We start from the raw sequence: 19,259 nt of genomic DNA, 5'->3' as shown, positions 1-19,259 counted from the left end.
AAAAATAAAAAAAGAACCCCCGCACGCAGTTAAATCAAATGTTTAGGAAGATGCTCCCAAAATGTCAACTCTGACTTCAGCAGAGAGCTCCACACGTCTTTGATTGATCCTGTAAAGACATATATTCACATTTTCTTTGTACCTGATCTCTCTTTTTTTTCTCTTTTTTTTAAATGTGCATGTGTGTTTCTGCCAGAAGGACCTGCCGCTGCCTCGCAAAAACAGCAGGTGAGTTTTACTTTTGGTATATTTCCCCATCCCCCCCATGGTCTCTCCTGCCACCTGTCTTTTCTCTCCTCTCTGGGGGGAGCTTCAGACTCTCTATGAAGACAAACAATCAAATTCAACTGCTGTGCATCAACAGGGTCTGTCCTCCTGAGCGTGCATCAGACTGGCAGGCTTTCTTGGATCATCAGCATGATTTGCACATTCTGTTTGAAAGCTGTGAGGATGCTTCAGCGGGGCTTGTGGTGTGGAGTGTGTTGTCCATGTGTGAAGGAGGAGGAGGAGGAGGAGTCCTCCTGGAGTGCAGCTGGTGTGTGTCAGACTGATTGTGGCCAGCCAAGAGCTGTGGATGCTGTCCATGGTCCTGAAAGCTATTCTGCCCTTTCCAGTTTCTCTCTATCGCCCTCTTCTCTTCCCTTTGCTTGATTATGAATCCGTTTCTGTGCCGCTATCCTTTCCACTTCTCAGCCTTTCCACTGTCCGCAGCTTTATAACCCTCTTTCCTTGATCCCTTCAAGCTGCTCTTTCTCTCTCCCCTTGACACACTCTGGTTGATAAATATTTGTTTACAAACACAAAAACAGTATTATGTCAGTGGCAGAGTGTTAATACATCAATTTAGCCAATAACCATATTTAAAGACATGTCCCCGGTGCTTGTGTTTTCCTTCTACTCTAGGTTTTCTCTAGGTTGTGTTCTTCTATAAAAAAAAAAGAAAGAATTTGGACTGTGTGACATAAAACATCAAATCTAAATCTGTCATGGTTCGGTAAGGGAGGACCCAGGTGCAGACACGGAAAAGAGCCAGAAATGTAGTTAAAGGATTTATTTTCAAATATAAACAAAAGGCGCAGCAAGGCTGGAACACTGAAAAACTATATTGAACATAAAACAATATGTTCAAATAACAAAACCAGACTGAATACTTGCTGGACAGGACTGACGAGGAAAACCATGGACCAGGGGCATAGGACAAGAAATTCAGACGAGGAATGCAGATGAGTAAGACAAGGAATACAGACGTATAAGACGAGGATCCGGCGAGGAGTGGTGGAACTAGAAAGACATATATACTGAGGAGGTGATTACTGAAGCAGGAACTGGTGGTTAGTTACAAACAGGTTGCAGGTGAGAGTGAAGGGCTGATGGCAGGAGACAAACTGAGGAGAGAGAGAGAGATGGCAAAACACAGGGGGTGAGGGAGAGCACACTAACTTAGAAAATGAATCTCCCTAACACAAAGAATACACAAGGAGAAATAAAACAGAACTGAATACTGAGAAAAACAGAACCAGGATGAAACAAAGACTGATCTAATACCGAAAACACAATGAGCACTGAATAAAAATCCCAATAACTAAGTCACAAAACATAACTGACAAAATCGGCAAATCTTCAGAGAATTATCCTCTGCTTTATGGAGCGTTTTAACACTGTTTATGTCTTAGTTTACTCTCCCTGCTCCTGGATTCAGCGAAAAAAGCTCAGATAAATCGTACGTTATTCGGAATAACAAAAAGTGAACAGGGGATAGCTGGTAAATATAGTGAGTAGAAGAGTTAAAGCAGCCCAGTCTCACCAGAAGAACAGGTAATAGGTATGCTTGTCTTCTTGTCGAAAAATACAGTAGTTTTACAATCTGTGGTTGTAAACTGGGAGATGGCAGCATATCTCTGAGCTGTTGTCTGCCATGCGATGGATATGTGTAAAACACTGTGCAGAATGAGAAGAGTGCTTTCTGCCATCCCATCCCTCCTCCTTATAACAATGCATGCTTGTGATTAGCAACTAGGAATGTTTATGGAGATGTAAGTCATTGACATGTAAACAAATAAAAACTTAAGTTGCTTAAGCAAAGGGAACAGAGTAAGGAAAGTATAATTTTGCCATTTTAGCTATTTTTGTGAAACAGCAGTCATTTTTTGCTGTGGATCAACGTTGTGTTAAGATCAGATTGTAGAAAGTACTGCATTAAAGGCCCTTCCTGTATTAGGGAGTGGTTGAGAGAAAAAAAAAAAACAGCACAAAAAGATTGTGATCATGGCTTGATGTCTGCTTTGGTGATTAGAAGATTAAATGGAAAATTCTATATGGATGCAATCAGGAAATCTGCTATTTAATTTTCATGAAATGTCATAAGGATGTTAATCCCATTATGACTGGGAGCGATATACGTACCTTTCAAGCCTGTATGACGTTCATGTTGCATCAACATTTTCAACAATATTTAGTCCATATTTCTAGTTTCTTTAGAGGCTTCTAAAGTGAACCCACAGCCGAACTCTGTCCAGACTGCCCTTCCAATTTATTTCACTGCTGTCTCTAACCTTTCACCGCAACCTCACAATTTTACGATCACACCCTTGTCTCTTGAGACAGTTTCCATTTGGATTCAGTATGTCACCCTCTCCCTCACATCACATCCCGTCTCCCCCTGTAGGACACTATTAGACCACCATCCATTATGGATGAGCTCAGCAGAGCTGGCTTCACATTCAATCTGCCAACCCATTCATGGGTAAACACAGTCATTCAGAGTTTGTGTGCATACGTGGCATACATCATCGTATGCTTTCTTAATCTTTGATTCTATTCAAAAACCTTTTTCACAGTTGTGTAACAATCCACATGGGCTTTCATTTCTTCCCTCTTTGCTGGGATAGATTAACCTCCCTCTACTCTCATTCATGGCGTAAATAGCTTGCGGTGGAAGCTTTTTAAACTGAAAGGAAAGCACAAAACAGAAGCACAAGTCACAAAGACACACTTTGTACGTTATATGACATCTTAGCCTTGAGAAAATGTCCCATAAATCCCTGCCATATTTTGTTGTTTCTTTTTTAAAGACCCACCCTTCCTTCCCTCTTCCCTCCCTCTGTGCTGCACTACCTTTCTCTCTTCCTCTTTTTCTCTCCCTCACCTCTGGTTTCTCAGACACACTCTCTCAGAAACGCAGACACCAAAGGTTGTAGACATACAGAATTTGTTGCATTGCGATGAAATTTTGCCAGGGACTTGCAGCTTTGTGACTGCTCTTCCTCAACGCCCAGCTATTGCTGCTGCTGCTGGGGCTGCTGCCGTTGCCCAGAACTACGACAACAGTAGATATCCACCCAACAACATGTTCCGACGCACTAAAAGGTACACTAAGAGGCTTGAAACTGAGTAGGCTTGATTAAGTTTCTGTGATGTAGGTAGTGGTAAAACAGCCTTTTTGTTCATTATCTTCTACCTCAACACATATTGTTTTCTCTTTGATTAGTCTCCTTGATGCTTTGTCATTTTTTTTGTTTTCCCTTTGTGTGGGTTTACAATATGTGTACATGACAAAGAGGCTGAAAGTGACTGGTGTGTAAGATAATAGTCGTGTGTGTGTCTTTGTGTCTAACTTGTATTAGCTTCAGATACTTGCTTTCTCTGCTGAATGTACAGATATAATGGTTTATCTTTCTGCCATTACTATCATACTGCAGGTCTGGTAGCATGTTAGTTAATGAAGTCCTGCCAACAGGTCCAATATCAAAACAAGTATTCCTTAAAATGTGTACAAAATAATTTCATAGAATGGTATTTAAGAGACAAGTAAGTTAATTAAATGTTTAACCCACTGAATGTTTCACATACACATGTGACTATGTTTCAGCCGCAGTAATACACTGGTTGAACTGATTTCCATGTAATTTTGTACAGATACTTATTGTCATCCCTCTGACGTGTTCTTATTCTAACACCTTAAATATCATTACCAGCAAGTGAAAGTTTCCACTTTTTCCAGTTGAGTTTCCATTTTAGTGCCAACCGACACCAATGATAGTTTCTCAGATTTCAGACAGCCCACTCTAAACCATTGGAATCTATCCATCTTTTTCATGTATGCACCACAAATGTTATGAACTCTGATATCATAATTTCACATAAATGTATCAATTCAAATCACCGTCAACTTTGCTTTTTGTTTAATGCTAATAATCAAATGTTAACGTGCTAAGACGCTACTGCTCGCCAAAGAATGAACACATTGCTAAGTATTGTCAAAGTAACTGTTTTAGTTGTTTATGTAATTTAAGATGTTAAATTGAAGAAAAGACACAGCAAACCTTAAAAAAATCTATTAATAAAATTCTCTAATATCATAAAAAAAAGCTATTGCTGACTTTAAAACTAGCTTACTAGCAAGCTAATGTCGGTTTGGCTAGAAATGTTGGCATTAGTTGTCAATGCTAAATAGCTGCCTTAGCAGTGACAGAAATACTTGTGTTACCAAGGTAATGCATGGGGAAAGTGCTGTCTATGCTGGTATTAAGATGTTACAAATCAAGTCATTTTTTAGGGGAAATTTCTTTAACAGATATTCCTCAAGCACAATACTGTTTATGTACACTTTAGAATGGGCTGCAGGTATTGTGAGCATGTTAGCATGCTAACCTTATTAGTCACCCTTAAAGGGATATGCCACCCCCAGGCCAAATTAAGTGTATCCCCGCATTCCCGAGACATAAATAAGTTTGTGGGAGCGTTTTCCTGGCGACCCAGGCATTGTCCAAATCTCATAGCACTGACCACTGCTTGGTTGCGCGTAATACATACATGCTAGCGTCGCCAATCGAAATATTTCGCCCAATGTGAATTAATTTACTTGATTTACCTTCTAATTACTGTGTGAGTGGTGTACTTTCACATCGAGTGCAAATGACTGTGTAAACAACACGCAAGGATTGGTTTGCTCATGTCGGTTTGGGAACTAGTTTCCAGTGCGGAAAACACAGCCGAAGCACACTCCCCGCTACGTCATTGGGAACCCCCCCCCCCCCCCTGGCTGCTTCACGCTGGTTTGTTTGAGGAAAGTGGGGGTGGGGATTCCCAAAGACATAGCGGGGAGTGTGCTTCGGCTGTGTTTTCCGCACTGGAAACTAGTTCCCAAACCGACATGAGCAAACCAAGCCTTGCGTGTTGTTTACACAGTCATTTACACTCGATGTGAAAGTACACCACTCACACAGTAATTAGAAGGTAAATCAAGTAAATTAATTCACATTGGGCGAAATATTTCGATTGCCGACGCTAGCATGTATGTATTACGCGCAACCAAGCAGTGGTCAGTGCTGTGAGATTCGGACAATGCCTGGGTCGCCAGGAAAACGCTCCCACACACTTATTTATGTCTCGGGAATGCGGGGATACACTTAATTTGGCCTGGGGGTGGCATATCCCTTTAAAGTGTGTCTATAGAGGCCTTTGAAACTCTGTAGCTTCGCTGTGGACTATAATGAAGATCAAATGATCCTTAAATATACCTACATAATAAGATAAGCAACCTTTTTCTGTTAGAAAATAAAGATTTTGCATAAAGACTTATTTTCGGCTCTTATGACAATTAGCTTGCTACACATTTGGACCTGGTTATAGCGTTGTAGATCCTGATGTGAAAATAGCAGTAAATAATTGAAAGGTTGCATCAGTGATTCGTGACAGTGACATTTCTGGCAGAGCTATATGTTGAGTGATTCACCGTCAGCCAATAGTTGCACGAGTCAGACAGAACCACAACTTTAAGATTGGAGCCTGATTCACTGATGCTGAGGGAGGCTTTTCTGTAGTTTGATAGCTGGGTTGGAAGGTTTCTTTAGTAAGATACTCAATCCATCGCAGTGCCTTAATTTAAATGACATGGTGAAACACATTAGGTAAAAATTGACACAATAAAAAAAAAAAAAATCTATATTTCCTTTTCTTCAATTAATAAATAAGGAAAACATTCCTTTGTGCTCATAACTCATACTTTTAACCACTCTAATTTGAACAATGTGAAATTTTGAGTTGACATTAAAGCACCAGGCGTTTCCTCTTCAGCACCCACACTAGTAGATGTCATGCTGAGTCTCTCAGAGTGACTTCATTCTCCCCTGCTGATCAGAGCTTTAACAGGCTTCTATTACATTAGAGACTCTGGCTATGGCCCACCTGAGCCCAGACACATGGTCAGACAGATGGAAATAATAATTGACATCTCAGCCTCTTAAATGCCTGGTACAACAATGTCCTACCAATGGTGCTAAAAATCCAATAGAAAAATCTACAGTGTGTCTTAAAGGCAGGATTGATTCAGTTTGTACAGTGTTTCAATGTGTTTCAAATATTTCTCTCCAGTTGCAGAAAAATACTGTAGCACCCCACCACTCTATAACCTGTCTGCCCAACTTATAAAGACTGATGGGGTGGTTTGGGTTCTTCTGGTAACAGGTAGATAAGATAATATTTACCTTTACAACCAAACTATATTCAAAATAAATGACTCCAGACAACTGCTTTGAAAATAATAAGAATACTTAGTTTTAATAAACAAAAAGTTAAACCTTCCCAGTAAGAACAAAATCCCTTTTTTTTACCTTAACCACTTTAAGTGTCAACACCAATAAAACACTTCTTTCTGTGGTAAATTAATAAAGAAAAGAATACTTACATACACTTACTATATGAACTTTTACCATGTACAGTATATCAACATCAGTACGTTATTCATGGGCCCCACTCACACACGCATTCACTCACTCACTCAGAGTTACCACGTGGCTGAAAACGTTGCAGGCCTGATCTTTCTCCGCAGTGCTTTGCAACAAATCCCGGTTGCTCCAAACCGAAACAATTCACTGCGCTGCAACTGAATACTTCCCGGCTGGTTATTCCTCGTTGGCTCACAGGAACACAGCTGTGCAGAAGGTCTTCAGGCGTGGTCCTCACCCACATGTAGAAGATGGCCAGGCAGCTACAGTTGCTAACCGTCTCGTTGAAGCACCTTCTGTCCTTCACTGACGTCCGCAAACTCCGGCTCACTTTCATGCGCTGAATGGTGTGACTGCCTTAACGTCACAGATTACTTCACTTGGTTATTTCAGTGGTCTTCAACCTCTTTTTGCTGACTCAACCAATTCTCTTTTCTTCTCCGTCTCCTTCCCCTCGTGTTCCTTCTCTCTCTTTCCTTCTCTTCCTCTCATCTCCAACCAATTATTACAGGTGATACTCGATGACCAAACTTTGAAACAATTAAAACCGAGTTAACAGAGAATGGAGTTTAAGGGTGTACTGTGCATTTCTCACACAGCTACTAGGAATGATCCACAAGATTGTACGTTCAGTTCACTCCATGTTTACACACAAAGCTCACACATACATACATACTTATTCTTACATATTTCTTACACAATATCACACTTAACTTACTTAACCATTTTATAAGTCTGTGTTAATAAACAGACTTTTCATTCCCCCTTAATTTCCATATCTTCTTTGCCAAAAAATGAAAATATTGTATTTCTTTTAGATAATTCAACTAATTACCTTGTTACCAGGGTTACAATACAATTGTTTTTTGTTACTAAATCTGCAAGATGGGGAGGCAAAGTCAGTCCCAGTAAAGAGCACAAGAATGAGGGATGAAAGCAATAGAGGTAGACACAGAAGGAGGCTATGCAAGAGGTGGAATGAGAAGAGATAGAGTGGAGGGCCCTAGGGTGATATCTGTGTCTGCTCTTCCATTAGGGACCATCTCACTAAGGTTACATGAGGATGCAGGACACGTTAACTGGCTTTGACTCTCCTCTCTCTCTCTCTCTCTCTCTCTCTCTCTCTCTGTCTCTCTCTCTCTCTCTCTCTCTCTCTCTGTCTCTCTCTCTCTCCCTCTCTCACTCATTCTTTGTTTCTTTTGTGTCTCTTTCACTTCAGTTTGAGCTTTAGACCCTCAGTGAGGGCATTTTGGGAAGTGAGGACATTTTGGCTTGTTCTCACAGTCTTGAGAGCTAATAGAAGGTTAAGTCTTGGTAGATTAAAAACTTTTAGAGTAGGTTTAAGGTTAAGCTTGGGGTTAGGCTCACAAAGATGCCTTTTATTAAATGTGTATTTGTTTTATTCATCTTATGTCGACTTAAATCAGTTTACACTGTCACTTTATGAGAAATTTACTTTCTTATGAGGGTAAGAGATACTTATTTTTTCTTTCTTTTGTTTGCCATCAGTCCCCCATGATAATATTATGTATATAAAGATTTTAAAAGTTCTGATTTCAGTTATTAAAACATAAATCATACTCAATTTTAGCAAGTCTTCCGCTAGGAAATTAAAAGTGCTGCAGCTTGCTGTCTGAAATTAGGAATTCATCAGCAGGATTAATTTCAATTGCAGGACGTGAAGAATAATTTTATACCAAAAGGTACAAGCGTGTATTCTTCTTATTGTTGCCTCATAGGACCTTTTTTGGTATAATCACCCACCTTGTAGGGACAAATAGTCATTATGGGGTCCCTAGCCCTAATGAAGGAGAGTCATGGTTAGGATTAGGGCTAAAGTGTGAATTGAGGTCAGATGGAGGTTAGGATTAAGCGTGGTCTGGTAAAGATTGAGATTTAGGTTTAGGATTTAGAATGAAAGTCAATACAATGTCCTAAAAAATATTGCTAAAAAAAAAAAGAAGTATGTATGTGTGTGTGTGTGTGTGTGTGTGCGTGTGTGTGTGTGTGTGTGTGTGTGTGTGTGTGTGTGTGTGTGTGTGTGTGTGTGTGTGTGTGTGTCTCCCTCAGGTGCTGTGGCTCAGGTGCACTTTGAGGTTGGGCAAACAGAAAAAACACACAATGACATAATCACCTTCAATTCTGTGCCTGCGTGCCACACATCTTTCGTACACTATGGCCGCACCCTCTAATCAAAAACACTCTTCATCTGCGACTAAATAATCCATTAGACTTCACCTAACCAATAATGTACAAACCAAAGGATGTCAGTGGGAGGCCAAGACACCTGGGTCAGATTAAAGAGAGTGCACTGTTAAGTGCTACAGCTCTCCCCAAGAGGAGTCCAGGGTTTAATACTCAGAAGCTAACACTTCAGCTGCTACATCTTTCATTAATGCCTGTTTTCAGTAAAGGGCATTGCCTTTCCTCTCCTCTAAGAGTAATGGAGCTGTCTCTTCTCTTTGATGCCCTCTCTCCTCTGCTATTTCACTCTCAGGGCTTCTCTTCTAGTAAGAGAACACTTTGAAGGGCACACACTTCTCCATGGTCCAAAATGTATGAGTGCTTGATAGATATTCCTAATGTCAGCTGCCGTGTAATTTCATGTGAGTGTCGCAAAAGATTTGAGCCCACTACAAAAACAAAAGCTGAAGTGTTTCATCCTGACAAGGGTTAGGTGTGGGGTTAGGGATGTTTGGGACACCAGGCAACCAAGGGAACTAAGGAATAACTAAGTGCAAGAAATGGTCTTATTGACTAATCTCTTGACTTGGTCATGATTCCAACATTTAAAACAACCCTCCTTGCAGTCAAGATGAGATCTAATGGATCTAATTGAGACCAGAGCTCTGCCTTAGGGCTTCATGTTGCCCATTTTAAAGGTCATGTGACCCAGTGGAGAATACTTTTAGATTATTCACACACTGATTCGGGGAATAGCGATCGCTACACTGATTATAGCTTGAACCTTATTCTGTTCTGTTTTAAACTAAAAATGGTCCCAGTGTGGGGACCATTCAATTTATTTGGAATACCAACTGTTTAGACTGTGTGTACATTTGTGTATCTAGTGTATTTGCAGCATAACACGCACATTATGTATGTCTTCATATCAGAGGCTCCATTGAGTTGATGGTTTGTGGTTCGGTTTGTTTCTACAGCCTCCTCTTTTTGCTGATCATATTTGTGGTTAAAGTGATGCCTCCACTGTGCCCTCCCCAATTCTTAAAGTAAAAAGAACCTATTTTCTCTTCCTTTTTTTCTTAACTATTTTCATCTGTCATTTTAGGAGGGCATGCAACCTATTTGCAAGCCTGTAATCATTGGTGTATCTCACATTACTCCAAAGAGCCCAAGGAACTCTTCCACTCTGCTGCTAGTTTCTTTTTCCTAATGGCACTGATCTATTTGCCGTTTCCCATTATGTCACCATTCGATCATTTAATGCACATCCTCCCTTTTCCGTGTGTCTCTTCCACTCTCTCCTGCTCCACCCTCGAACACGGAACATGACTGACTTCTATAATGAGCAGCATTTCTTTCCCTCCTCCACTCCTCCTCTGTGGTCCCTGGTTGGCATTATCAGAGGTCTCCGTGCCGCACGCTGCGTAGCAACAAGCTGTCATGTGACCACGACTCCCTCTTCTCCACCACGGTCCCTTCCAGGCTTGTAGATGCTGGTTAAATTTCCTCCTGAGATACGTTGCTGCATAGTTTTATGTCATTATGACACTTGAGGGCAGTAAAACGAGTCAGAATATTAAATTTTATTCATACAACGAATAAAGTTGCCCCTTTATGATTTCCCACCAACATATTAGTTGGTGGACTCATCTCATTATGCCGTGGCAGTAAATACACTAAACCTCCACATCAGCAGCACTTTCTTCCACCTCTCTTTTTCATTTCTTTGAACTTTTACTTTATCTGCTTTGTGTTTGCCATGAATCATTCTTCCTCCATGCTTCAGATCCGCTTCTATTCGAGTCTCACATAAATGGGTAGTGTGATCGATATTAATGGTCCCCCTGCTGTTAAGGAGAGGGAGGAGTGTGAACGTGCAGTGGGTGAAGGCTCCCGTTTGTCTGGTTTTCTTTGAGTCTCGCCATTCCTGCCTGTGTCATCTGCTCATGCGCACAGTCAGCCATAGTTCCCCATGTGTTCTGTTTATGGGTTCTGTCATGTACTGTGCATGTGTAAGAAAAAGAAGGATAGGCTGGGTGTAGCATGTGTGCAGGGAATGATGACAGATTGGATGACTTTTACCCTTTCCAGCATATTACTCTTGTTTTTAATTTTCTCTGCTGGGTTTGCAGTCAACCTGTCTCCAGATACATTTGTTTTCCCATTTTGTGCTTTAATACCATGCTTGTTCCGCTTAACACCCTGTCTCTCTGTGTATAGTTTCTTAACATCTAGCCCTGAATACTGACAGTGTTTTATTCCCGAGCTCTGCTGAGGAATCTCAAGGCCAAGCACTGTTGTTTTTGTGTGTTTACAGCCGGCCACTATCGATTTCATGCAGCACAGACAATCCATTAAACAAGAATAGTCCTGCTGCTGAGTCTTGGTATTACTCTCCCTCTCGCTTTTTTCCCTTTTACTCTGAAGAAGCAACTAGTGAAGGAATAAAAGCATCAAACTCTGCTGAACCATACACACTGCAGCCAATGCATCCAATCACAGAGATGATTGGTATTACTAGGATGATCTGGGGAAGAGTGTGTGTTGTGGCTGAGAGAGGAAGCTTAAAGGTGACTGCCGCCTTAAAGAAAAATTGATAAAGGCACTAGTGTGTAAAATTGCCCAATGGCAATTATCTGTCCCGCACTCTAAATCTATCCTAGTGGCGCATGCGATCAATGTCCACAAAGCCAGTTAAAGATCTGATTGATCAGGATATCCTTTGTGCAGTCAGAGTAATGAGAATATTGCAGATTGATTAGATGCAAAGCCACTTTCTCAGTTTTGTGACAATATTGTATTTGCTTTACCTAGACATGGAATTGAAGTGTGCACACGGTCACCTATCAACTTTTTCCGGTCACATGAAACGCTTCACAATGTGACAAGGATTTCATATGAATGTCAGGTTTTGGGGTTGAGGGTGCAGGTGGGGAAGGTAGGACACGGATGCGGACTTTCAAAGATAACTGAATTTAATATCACAAAAACAAAAATAACAAAGTTCAAACTAAAAGCGCGGATTCAAAAACATAACTGGGAAAAAACAAACAAAAGATTTTCATGGCATGGAATAAGGAGACAATAGACTAAATAGAGGGCTGGGAGTGATTGGAGAGTTGGGGAGTGCAGCTGGAGACAATGACAGACAGGTGAGGGGAAGTGAGGAGAAAAACAATGGCAAAACTAAAAACTCAAAACCAAGACATGAACTGAACACAAAAACGTAACCTAAAAAACATGATATTAAAAACACAAGTCCATGGGCGTGACAATGAATACATGAACAAAATATGCATTGTGATACATAGCTGTATGGCAAGATTAATTTCTATTGTCTATGATCCATGTAGAAGTTTCAGAAAAGGTCTCATTCATCATAGTCAGGTATGCTTAGTGTCAACAGGAATTGAGAATATGTTTTCACTCATTTTTATTAATGCACAGATAAATCTTAAAAGATTTTGCTCAGGTGTTCTATATATATAGAATAATATATATACATAATATTTGAAAAAGATGCAGGAGCAATGCTGCTGACCGATTGGAGACTACACTCCATCTGTGTAGGGAGCGGGGTAAGGAAAGTGTAGTAATTGTGAAGTTAAACATAGTTTTTTCATGGTCCATCATGCGATTGGGCAAAACTCTGTGACTGTGACTGCTCACTCACACTCAAGCCCACATAGGTTTGTTAAAGATGGTTACTTTATGCTGACTCCCCTATACTGTACTGATTGTAAATGTATGTTAGACCCCGTGATTTGCAGCTTGCGAAAGCAGCCCTAATGCAGAATGTAAGTAATGGTGGAAAATGCCCGTGTGTGTCCATCTGCATTCATGAGAACAACCTGCATATTAAAGGAGAGATTCTTCTGAGGATGGAATGAGTGAAGGTTTAGGATGGGTTCATTTTAGCTCAATTTTTCTTCTTCTTGGTTCTTTCATTTAAATAGAATTGCTTGTGAGGTAAATTATTAAGCGGTAAGTAAAATAGTCACACTTAGAGCTGTTGTAGAAAAACACCGTGAGGTTCTAATCATGACGCTAACATAGAAGAGTGAAGCCTGTCAGGGTCATCCTCTTTCCTGGTCTCACAACATCTCTGCCTCTGTGTCATCTTTCTGTGTTGATCTCATCACCGTGAGCTCAGGTCTTTATGCCGCCATTGTCTATGAAGATCTTAGTGTGTGTGTGCAGTGGTGACGTGTTTGGCTCACATGTGACCCCATGTGACAGAGGGCTGAAAGGGAAGCGAGGGAAAACCAGCTTTCCTCTTTATCTAGCAGCACAGATGAGATGAAGCTGTTTGCATTTTGTTTGTTCTCTCCTCTTTGTTTCCATTTGTATTTATTTGCATTTGTTTAAGCCCCTAGAACGCGTCTTGGAGAGCGAATCACATCACAAGGCTCATGTTTAAAAGTCCTTCAGATTATATGACACAGCTGCAGGGGCATTCTGAAAATATAAGTGGATCTCTTAAATACAAAAGCGTCCTCATTTTACTACCTAATGGTGTCAGAGTTGGATAGAGTCCTTTCATGTTTGGTATGAGTGTGTCTGGAGTCGACGGGCACATTGTGGGCGCCGCAACATAATTAACTCGGGTCACGGAAAGTGGATTTTTCTGCACCATCCGTTTTTCACAATTATCATTTCGGTCCTTTCTCTTCTCCCTGATTCCCTCCTCCAACTTGACCCTCTCCTCCGTTTCTTATCTCGGAGCCGGATGGGGACGGATAACTGAGGAAATTGAATTCTCTTTATGACTGTTGTGCTCGTGCAGTTAGTCATGCACGTGCAGGTGTCAGCATCTCCTCTGCCTATACATGCAGTAGCACAGATATATATGTATATATGCGCGGTGACACAGATATGGTATCCAAGCACAACTCTTCAGCGGATGCAGCATCCTCTCGGGTATTTATCTCTCCCTATTTGTCTCCACAGTTGTCGCACAAGCAACAGGAAAAGTCTGATCCTGACGACCACGTCTCCCACGCTGCCTCGCCCTCACTCCCCTCTGCCCCTCCCTGGACACCTTGGTACGCACAGCAGTGAGCTTGGCTTTTACTTTTGGTTCACTTTGATAACTTAGATGCAAAATATTTATTCAGAGGACTTCTTACATGGATCGAGTCAACTCTGTAATGTCTTGCAATGGTTTATGTTTCAAAATAAAACTAAAAATGACAAAAATTGCGATATTCCACTCTAGTCCTATTGTTTTCCTCTCACAATAGCAGCCATTGTTATCCTGTAAATTGTGGCCTTTTAACTATCATATAATAAATCCAATTTGGTAAGAATAATTAGTTGATATTTTGGGTAATAAGATACCCCTCTGACGTCCAGTATTGTGACGTTGAAGCTAGCATTTGGTTAGCTTAGCAATAGGACTTGAACCAGATAGAAAGAGCCAGTCCAGCTCTGTCAACGGAAAAACAGATCTATCAACCAGCACCTTTAAAGTCTTGCAATTAAGGTTTTATGTATTGTTTGTTTAATCTGTATAGAAATTAAAATGTAACAATGACGTGCTCTGGTTTTACAAGGGATTATGAGTTTGGCGGTTAGCGTCAGGTTGCCAGGCAACCAGCAGGAACTCCAGGAAATGACTGCTTCCAGCCAAGTCTGAATATACTGAACAGCAAATTGTAGTTTGTACTCCACTTTTTGTACATCATTTGTTTCCAGTCTTTATAGTGAGGCTGACATTAGCTTTGTATTTACAATACAAACCAACAATGTCAAGATATCAAGCCATGAGTTTTATTACTTTAATCCCGAAGCAGAACTGCAGAAAGTGTATTTTAAAGAGGCTCTTTCTCTCTCCGTTTGCAAGCAAGAGTTCACTCTCTCGTCTTTTTGATTACACATGCTTGTGACCGCTGGTCTTGCCTTTGGTTGGGTTTCACCAACTTTCTGTCAACCAAAGCGGGGAAGATTTTATGTGTTGCACTTGACGCGTGTCCTTAACCTTGTATGTTTTATTGATTCATTTGTGGTAAAAGTTCCTGCCGCAGCAGAGGGCAGCACGAATATGAACCTTTGATTCGAAAAATCAATGATGGCCCATTAAGCTTTAGAAAACATCTTAATCAATGGTGCACCATTTTTCCTCCCAGAGCTTTATGCGATAACTCTGACACAGTGTCACACTGAACCACGGGATCAGTGAGTCGCGGTATAAAAGGCTTTTATTACTATGTCATACCACTGTGACCTTCTCTGACACTTTTGTTTCTCTTTTGTGTGTAATCCTCTGTACTTGTCTTGTTGCCCCAACAGGAAGCAGCCCCCTGGACAGCCCACGGAACTTCTCTCCAGGCAACCCGGCACACTTCTCATTTGCCTCCTCCAGGAGGTCAGTGCTTCACGACGATCTTCTACAAAATATCGAACGTGACTGCACCTGTTTTATTTAGCCTGTGTGCCCCGTGTTTGTGTCAGAGGTGGGAGAAGGACAGAAAATGAGGCGGTCTGTTGTTGTGAGAGATTTCACACATTGTGGGGTGCCGGGAACCTCACAGGTGTGCGGCCTAACAGGCTGACTCCTGTATGACAGGGACACACCATGACACTCGCAACACCTGGGCGAAGTGAGAAGGTAAAAGGGTTGAGCGTGTTCACAGGTGTGCATCTGTTCATGGGCATTTTATTCTCAGCTGCTGAGAACACTACAAATATTACTGCTACGTTCGATGATAAATACACCATGAACACATATAACATCGGAAGCCCCATGTGCAAATGCACATTCAAAAAGAATACGGCTGGAACGCACAGACCTGTGAGCTCAGTCTGATCTTATAAATGAACTACAGCCATCTGCAGAAGTCTCGAGCCACTCCAATGTTCTTTATAGTTTGCTTCCAAGCAGCCAGACTTTCTTGGAATATATTAAAGTGGTCTTGAGCAATAGTTCTCCAGGCTTTCTGAAGGTCTTTCTTTGGACATGGACTGCTTTTTCACTCTTTTTCTGTCCAGTTGTTGCACTTTACCATTTTCAAAAGTAATTTGTCGGCTGATTGATTTCTTTTTTTGTGTGTGTGTGTGTGTGTGTGTGTGTGTGTGTGTGTGTGTGTGTGTGTGTGTGTGTGTGTGTGTGTGTGTGTGTGTTCCTCAAACTGAAACGTGTACATGCACACATATGCATGCATACCACTGAGTTTTAAAGGATATTACATTTCTGTTCCCTGCAGAGCGGATGGAAGGCGATGGTCTTTAGCCTCTTTGCCCTCCTCTGGATATGGCACCAACACTCCCAGCTCAACGGTAAATAACTTTTCCAATATATCCAAATGTACAATATATTAATTAGGCCTTTCCAACGAGGTGGATTAGTGCCTTATGTTGTTAAAAGCTTGATTTGAATCATTTGAATCACCAAAACTAAAACAGCCTGATACGGCAGTCCTGCAAAAAATAGCTTTACCGCTTCTGTGTTAACTAGTTTCATTTAGCCTGGTATAACTTGTAGACTGTCAGCTGAGAACATATCCTCATTCGTCGTAATGCCATGATGCCAGCAGCTGTCTGTTATTGGATTTACATTTGAAATATTCGAAAGGCCCATTTTGTACTGCTTTAAGGAGCACTAGAACTGCAAACTTCAAAAGGAAAAAAAAAATCTTTCTCTTCATGACAATGTGGTGCTGTGGTGTTGATTAGAGTGCACTGCACTGTCCGGATGTAAAAACAACCTTTGTGTATTAGAATGTTTTACTTGAAATACGCAGACAGAACATTAAACTCAATCTCCAGTTTCTTCGCTTAAATTTCTCTTCCTCGCTGTCTTTTGGTGTGTGACTTCTTGCATAACGGCGACGTCACAGGCCTGGGTCAACTCTCTCTCTGTGGTAGAGGGTTGGATATGTGAGAAGATGGCGTGAGACAGAGGCAGAGCGCATGCTGTTTGACATTAATCTAACCACAGGCTAAATTTTTCCAGATATGATACCCCAAGTAAAAGCTTTGAGCTGTTTCGATAAATAAATCCCTGCTCCAGTTCCAGTAATAATGCATCATTTTCATGCGGATACGTTCTATCACATAACCACAACCCCGATTTGAACTTTTATTGCAACAACTCTCCCTGTTTAAACGTTAAAACAAAAAAGTGCAGTATTATACAAAAGCCAAAACAGCATGATAACCAATTTCAACGGTGCTATTTTTGTCTGTGTTGTCACACAACGTAAAGCAATATAGGACACACAGTCATTTAAACCGAATAAGCCATAAACTTAAAATCACTGACAGGTAAAGTGTGACACCGGCCTTCGTATGGCTGCTACTTAAACACTTGTGAGTGGTCTGGAAACCACACCTTCAAAATGGAAAAAGCACTCTCCTGCAGTAGCAGCCTCCCCCAGCGGGACAGTAGTGGGCTCCCCTGAAGAGTTTGAGGTATTCAGCCAGTCTCCAAACTGTTACCCATCTTATGGGATCTGATGGCAGCTGGGGGAAGCAAGCCCAAAACACAAAACCTGCACCCCACGACCCACAGAACACAAAGAATCTCATGCTAACGTCCCAATACCAGACACTCCAGGACACCCTCAGATGTTTCTTGAGATTTTGTTTCAAAGCAGCCAGACATTCATGTAATCTTTTCAAGTTGTCCTAAGAAATAGTTCTCCAGGCTTTCTGAAGGTCTTTTTAAGATATTTATTTGGGAATTAGCTGCTTTTTCACTCGTTTTCAGTTCAGTCCTTGTACCTGACACTCAAAGGAGTGTGTATTTGTGTTTTTGAAGCCACTTAACACTGACCTATGACTTATTCTTAGATAAAAAGGTACTTAAGGAAGGGGACGAACAAGTTCTGTGTGTACACATAACAGATCATTTAGCAAACAAGCGTGTTTTCCTTACAAAAGGAGAAGAAATCAGGAAATCAGGAGTGTAAAGGTGAAGGTGTTACTATGTGACCTTATTGATCAGCAATCAGTCATTCAGTCAGACAAGTAAGTATTCCAGATCTCATTGCTGTGATGGAGGCAAATGAAGTGGAGATGCAACGTCTGTGTGACAGATAGATACACGAGTTGGAGGCTCACGGGACAATTTAATTAACATTTTAATTCTTCATCTGTCAGTGTGGTGTCTGGGCCCACGAGGGATCTGTTGACTGCGGTTCACAAGACTCTGTAATTATATAACTTTCCCAGCCTCACTTATTAAGGCGCAGGCAGTGGATGTCGATTGCTCAAATTTTGTTGCCATTCATTTCCTGGCGCTTCTTCTTTTTGATCCTTCTAACTCCACAAATCACACTAACATTTTTGTTTCTCTTCCTCATGCCAACTCTTCCTACCCCCTTCCCCCCCGCCTCAATGTTTCTCCCCATTCTTGTCTGCTTCTTTTTCCTCCTCCACCCTCAACTTCTGCCTGCCCTCCTCCAGTCATCCAGCTCCTCTCAGGAGCGGCTGCACCAGCTGCCCTCCCAGCCCACCATGGATGAGCTCCACTTCTTATCCAAGCACTTTGGCAGCACAGAGAGCATCACAGACGACGACGGGGGCCGCTGCTCCCCCCACATGCGCCCGCGCTCCCGCAGTCTCAGGTCAGCAACATTAGCAGCACCAACCCGTGTGATTAGAACAGCAGCTCCTGCTGCCAAACAGCCCTGTCCACTCTTCAAAGGACTCTTTCAAAGCTGTGCTTGGTTGATATTTTTGTTTTCGTACAGCCTTCTCTTTCATTTTTGTATATTTGAAATGAACTTTGTACCTTTTTTAATGAATGACAGAATGAAGGTTAGTACACGTTACACGTTAGTAATCTGATAGGTTCTGTTAATTATATGCATTTGTTAACACCTCAAAAAACAAGTCGAAAACCAATTAAACCCTACTCACATTCAACATCTAAACCAATCAAATCACAGCGGGCAGAATAGAATATTTGATTCATCTTGAACTGCGCTGCAGACTGCAACCAGGGATGCTTGATCTGACACAGTAAGACTTCTATAGCTGTTATCTGGCCAAGGTTCACTAGCGTTAGCCAGTGGAGCACTCTGAAGGGCGAGCGGAGCTAGCAGCTACTCAAGACAAGAACAGAACAGGAGAGGAGTGAAGATCTGCCATCTAAAACAGCTCATTCCTCCTAAACTTAAAACATCTTTTAAAAAGGGCTATACACGGAGAGCGCCGTCTTCTGCGGGTCACTGACACTGACAGCTCATGAATACTTCACACACTTTTCCCTTGAACTTGGTGTCCATACTGGACCACTCTGCAGCAGAAACCCACACCTGATTGTAAAGCTCCGTACACAACGATCTCCTTCTCAGGAGAAAGAGTGTTATTTCTTTCATGATTTGAGTGGCTTCACTTTAACAG

The 19,259-nt window shown here is 41.4% G+C and overlaps 1 protein-coding gene across 2 annotated transcripts in view; it reads left to right on the top strand.

Moving 5' to 3' along the window:
* Positions 1 to 19,259, top strand: part of mast1b (microtubule associated serine/threonine kinase 1b) — a 45,887-nt gene that overhangs the window by 9,525 nt on the left and 17,103 nt on the right. The window contains exons 2-6 of one of the 2 annotated variants that reach the window (XM_075454802.1): positions 200 to 228; positions 13,860 to 13,954; positions 15,201 to 15,276; positions 16,115 to 16,187; positions 18,318 to 18,478. In XM_075454802.1, the coding sequence (XP_075310917.1) occupies positions 200 to 228; positions 13,860 to 13,954; positions 15,201 to 15,276; positions 16,115 to 16,187; positions 18,318 to 18,478 (434 nt within the window). Of the gene's footprint in view, positions 1 to 196; positions 229 to 13,859; positions 13,955 to 15,200; positions 15,277 to 16,114; positions 16,188 to 18,317; positions 18,479 to 19,259 lie in introns of both variants that reach the window. The other variant, XM_075454801.1, reaches the window with a different exon arrangement.

Source organism: Odontesthes bonariensis, chromosome 21 (assembly GCF_027942865.1).
Source record: "Odontesthes bonariensis isolate fOdoBon6 chromosome 21, fOdoBon6.hap1, whole genome shotgun sequence".
Taxonomy (NCBI): Eukaryota; Metazoa; Chordata; class Actinopteri; order Atheriniformes; family Atherinopsidae; genus Odontesthes; species Odontesthes bonariensis.
Note: the sequence above shows the minus strand (reverse complement) of the source record. Positions and strands in the feature narration are given on the sequence as shown.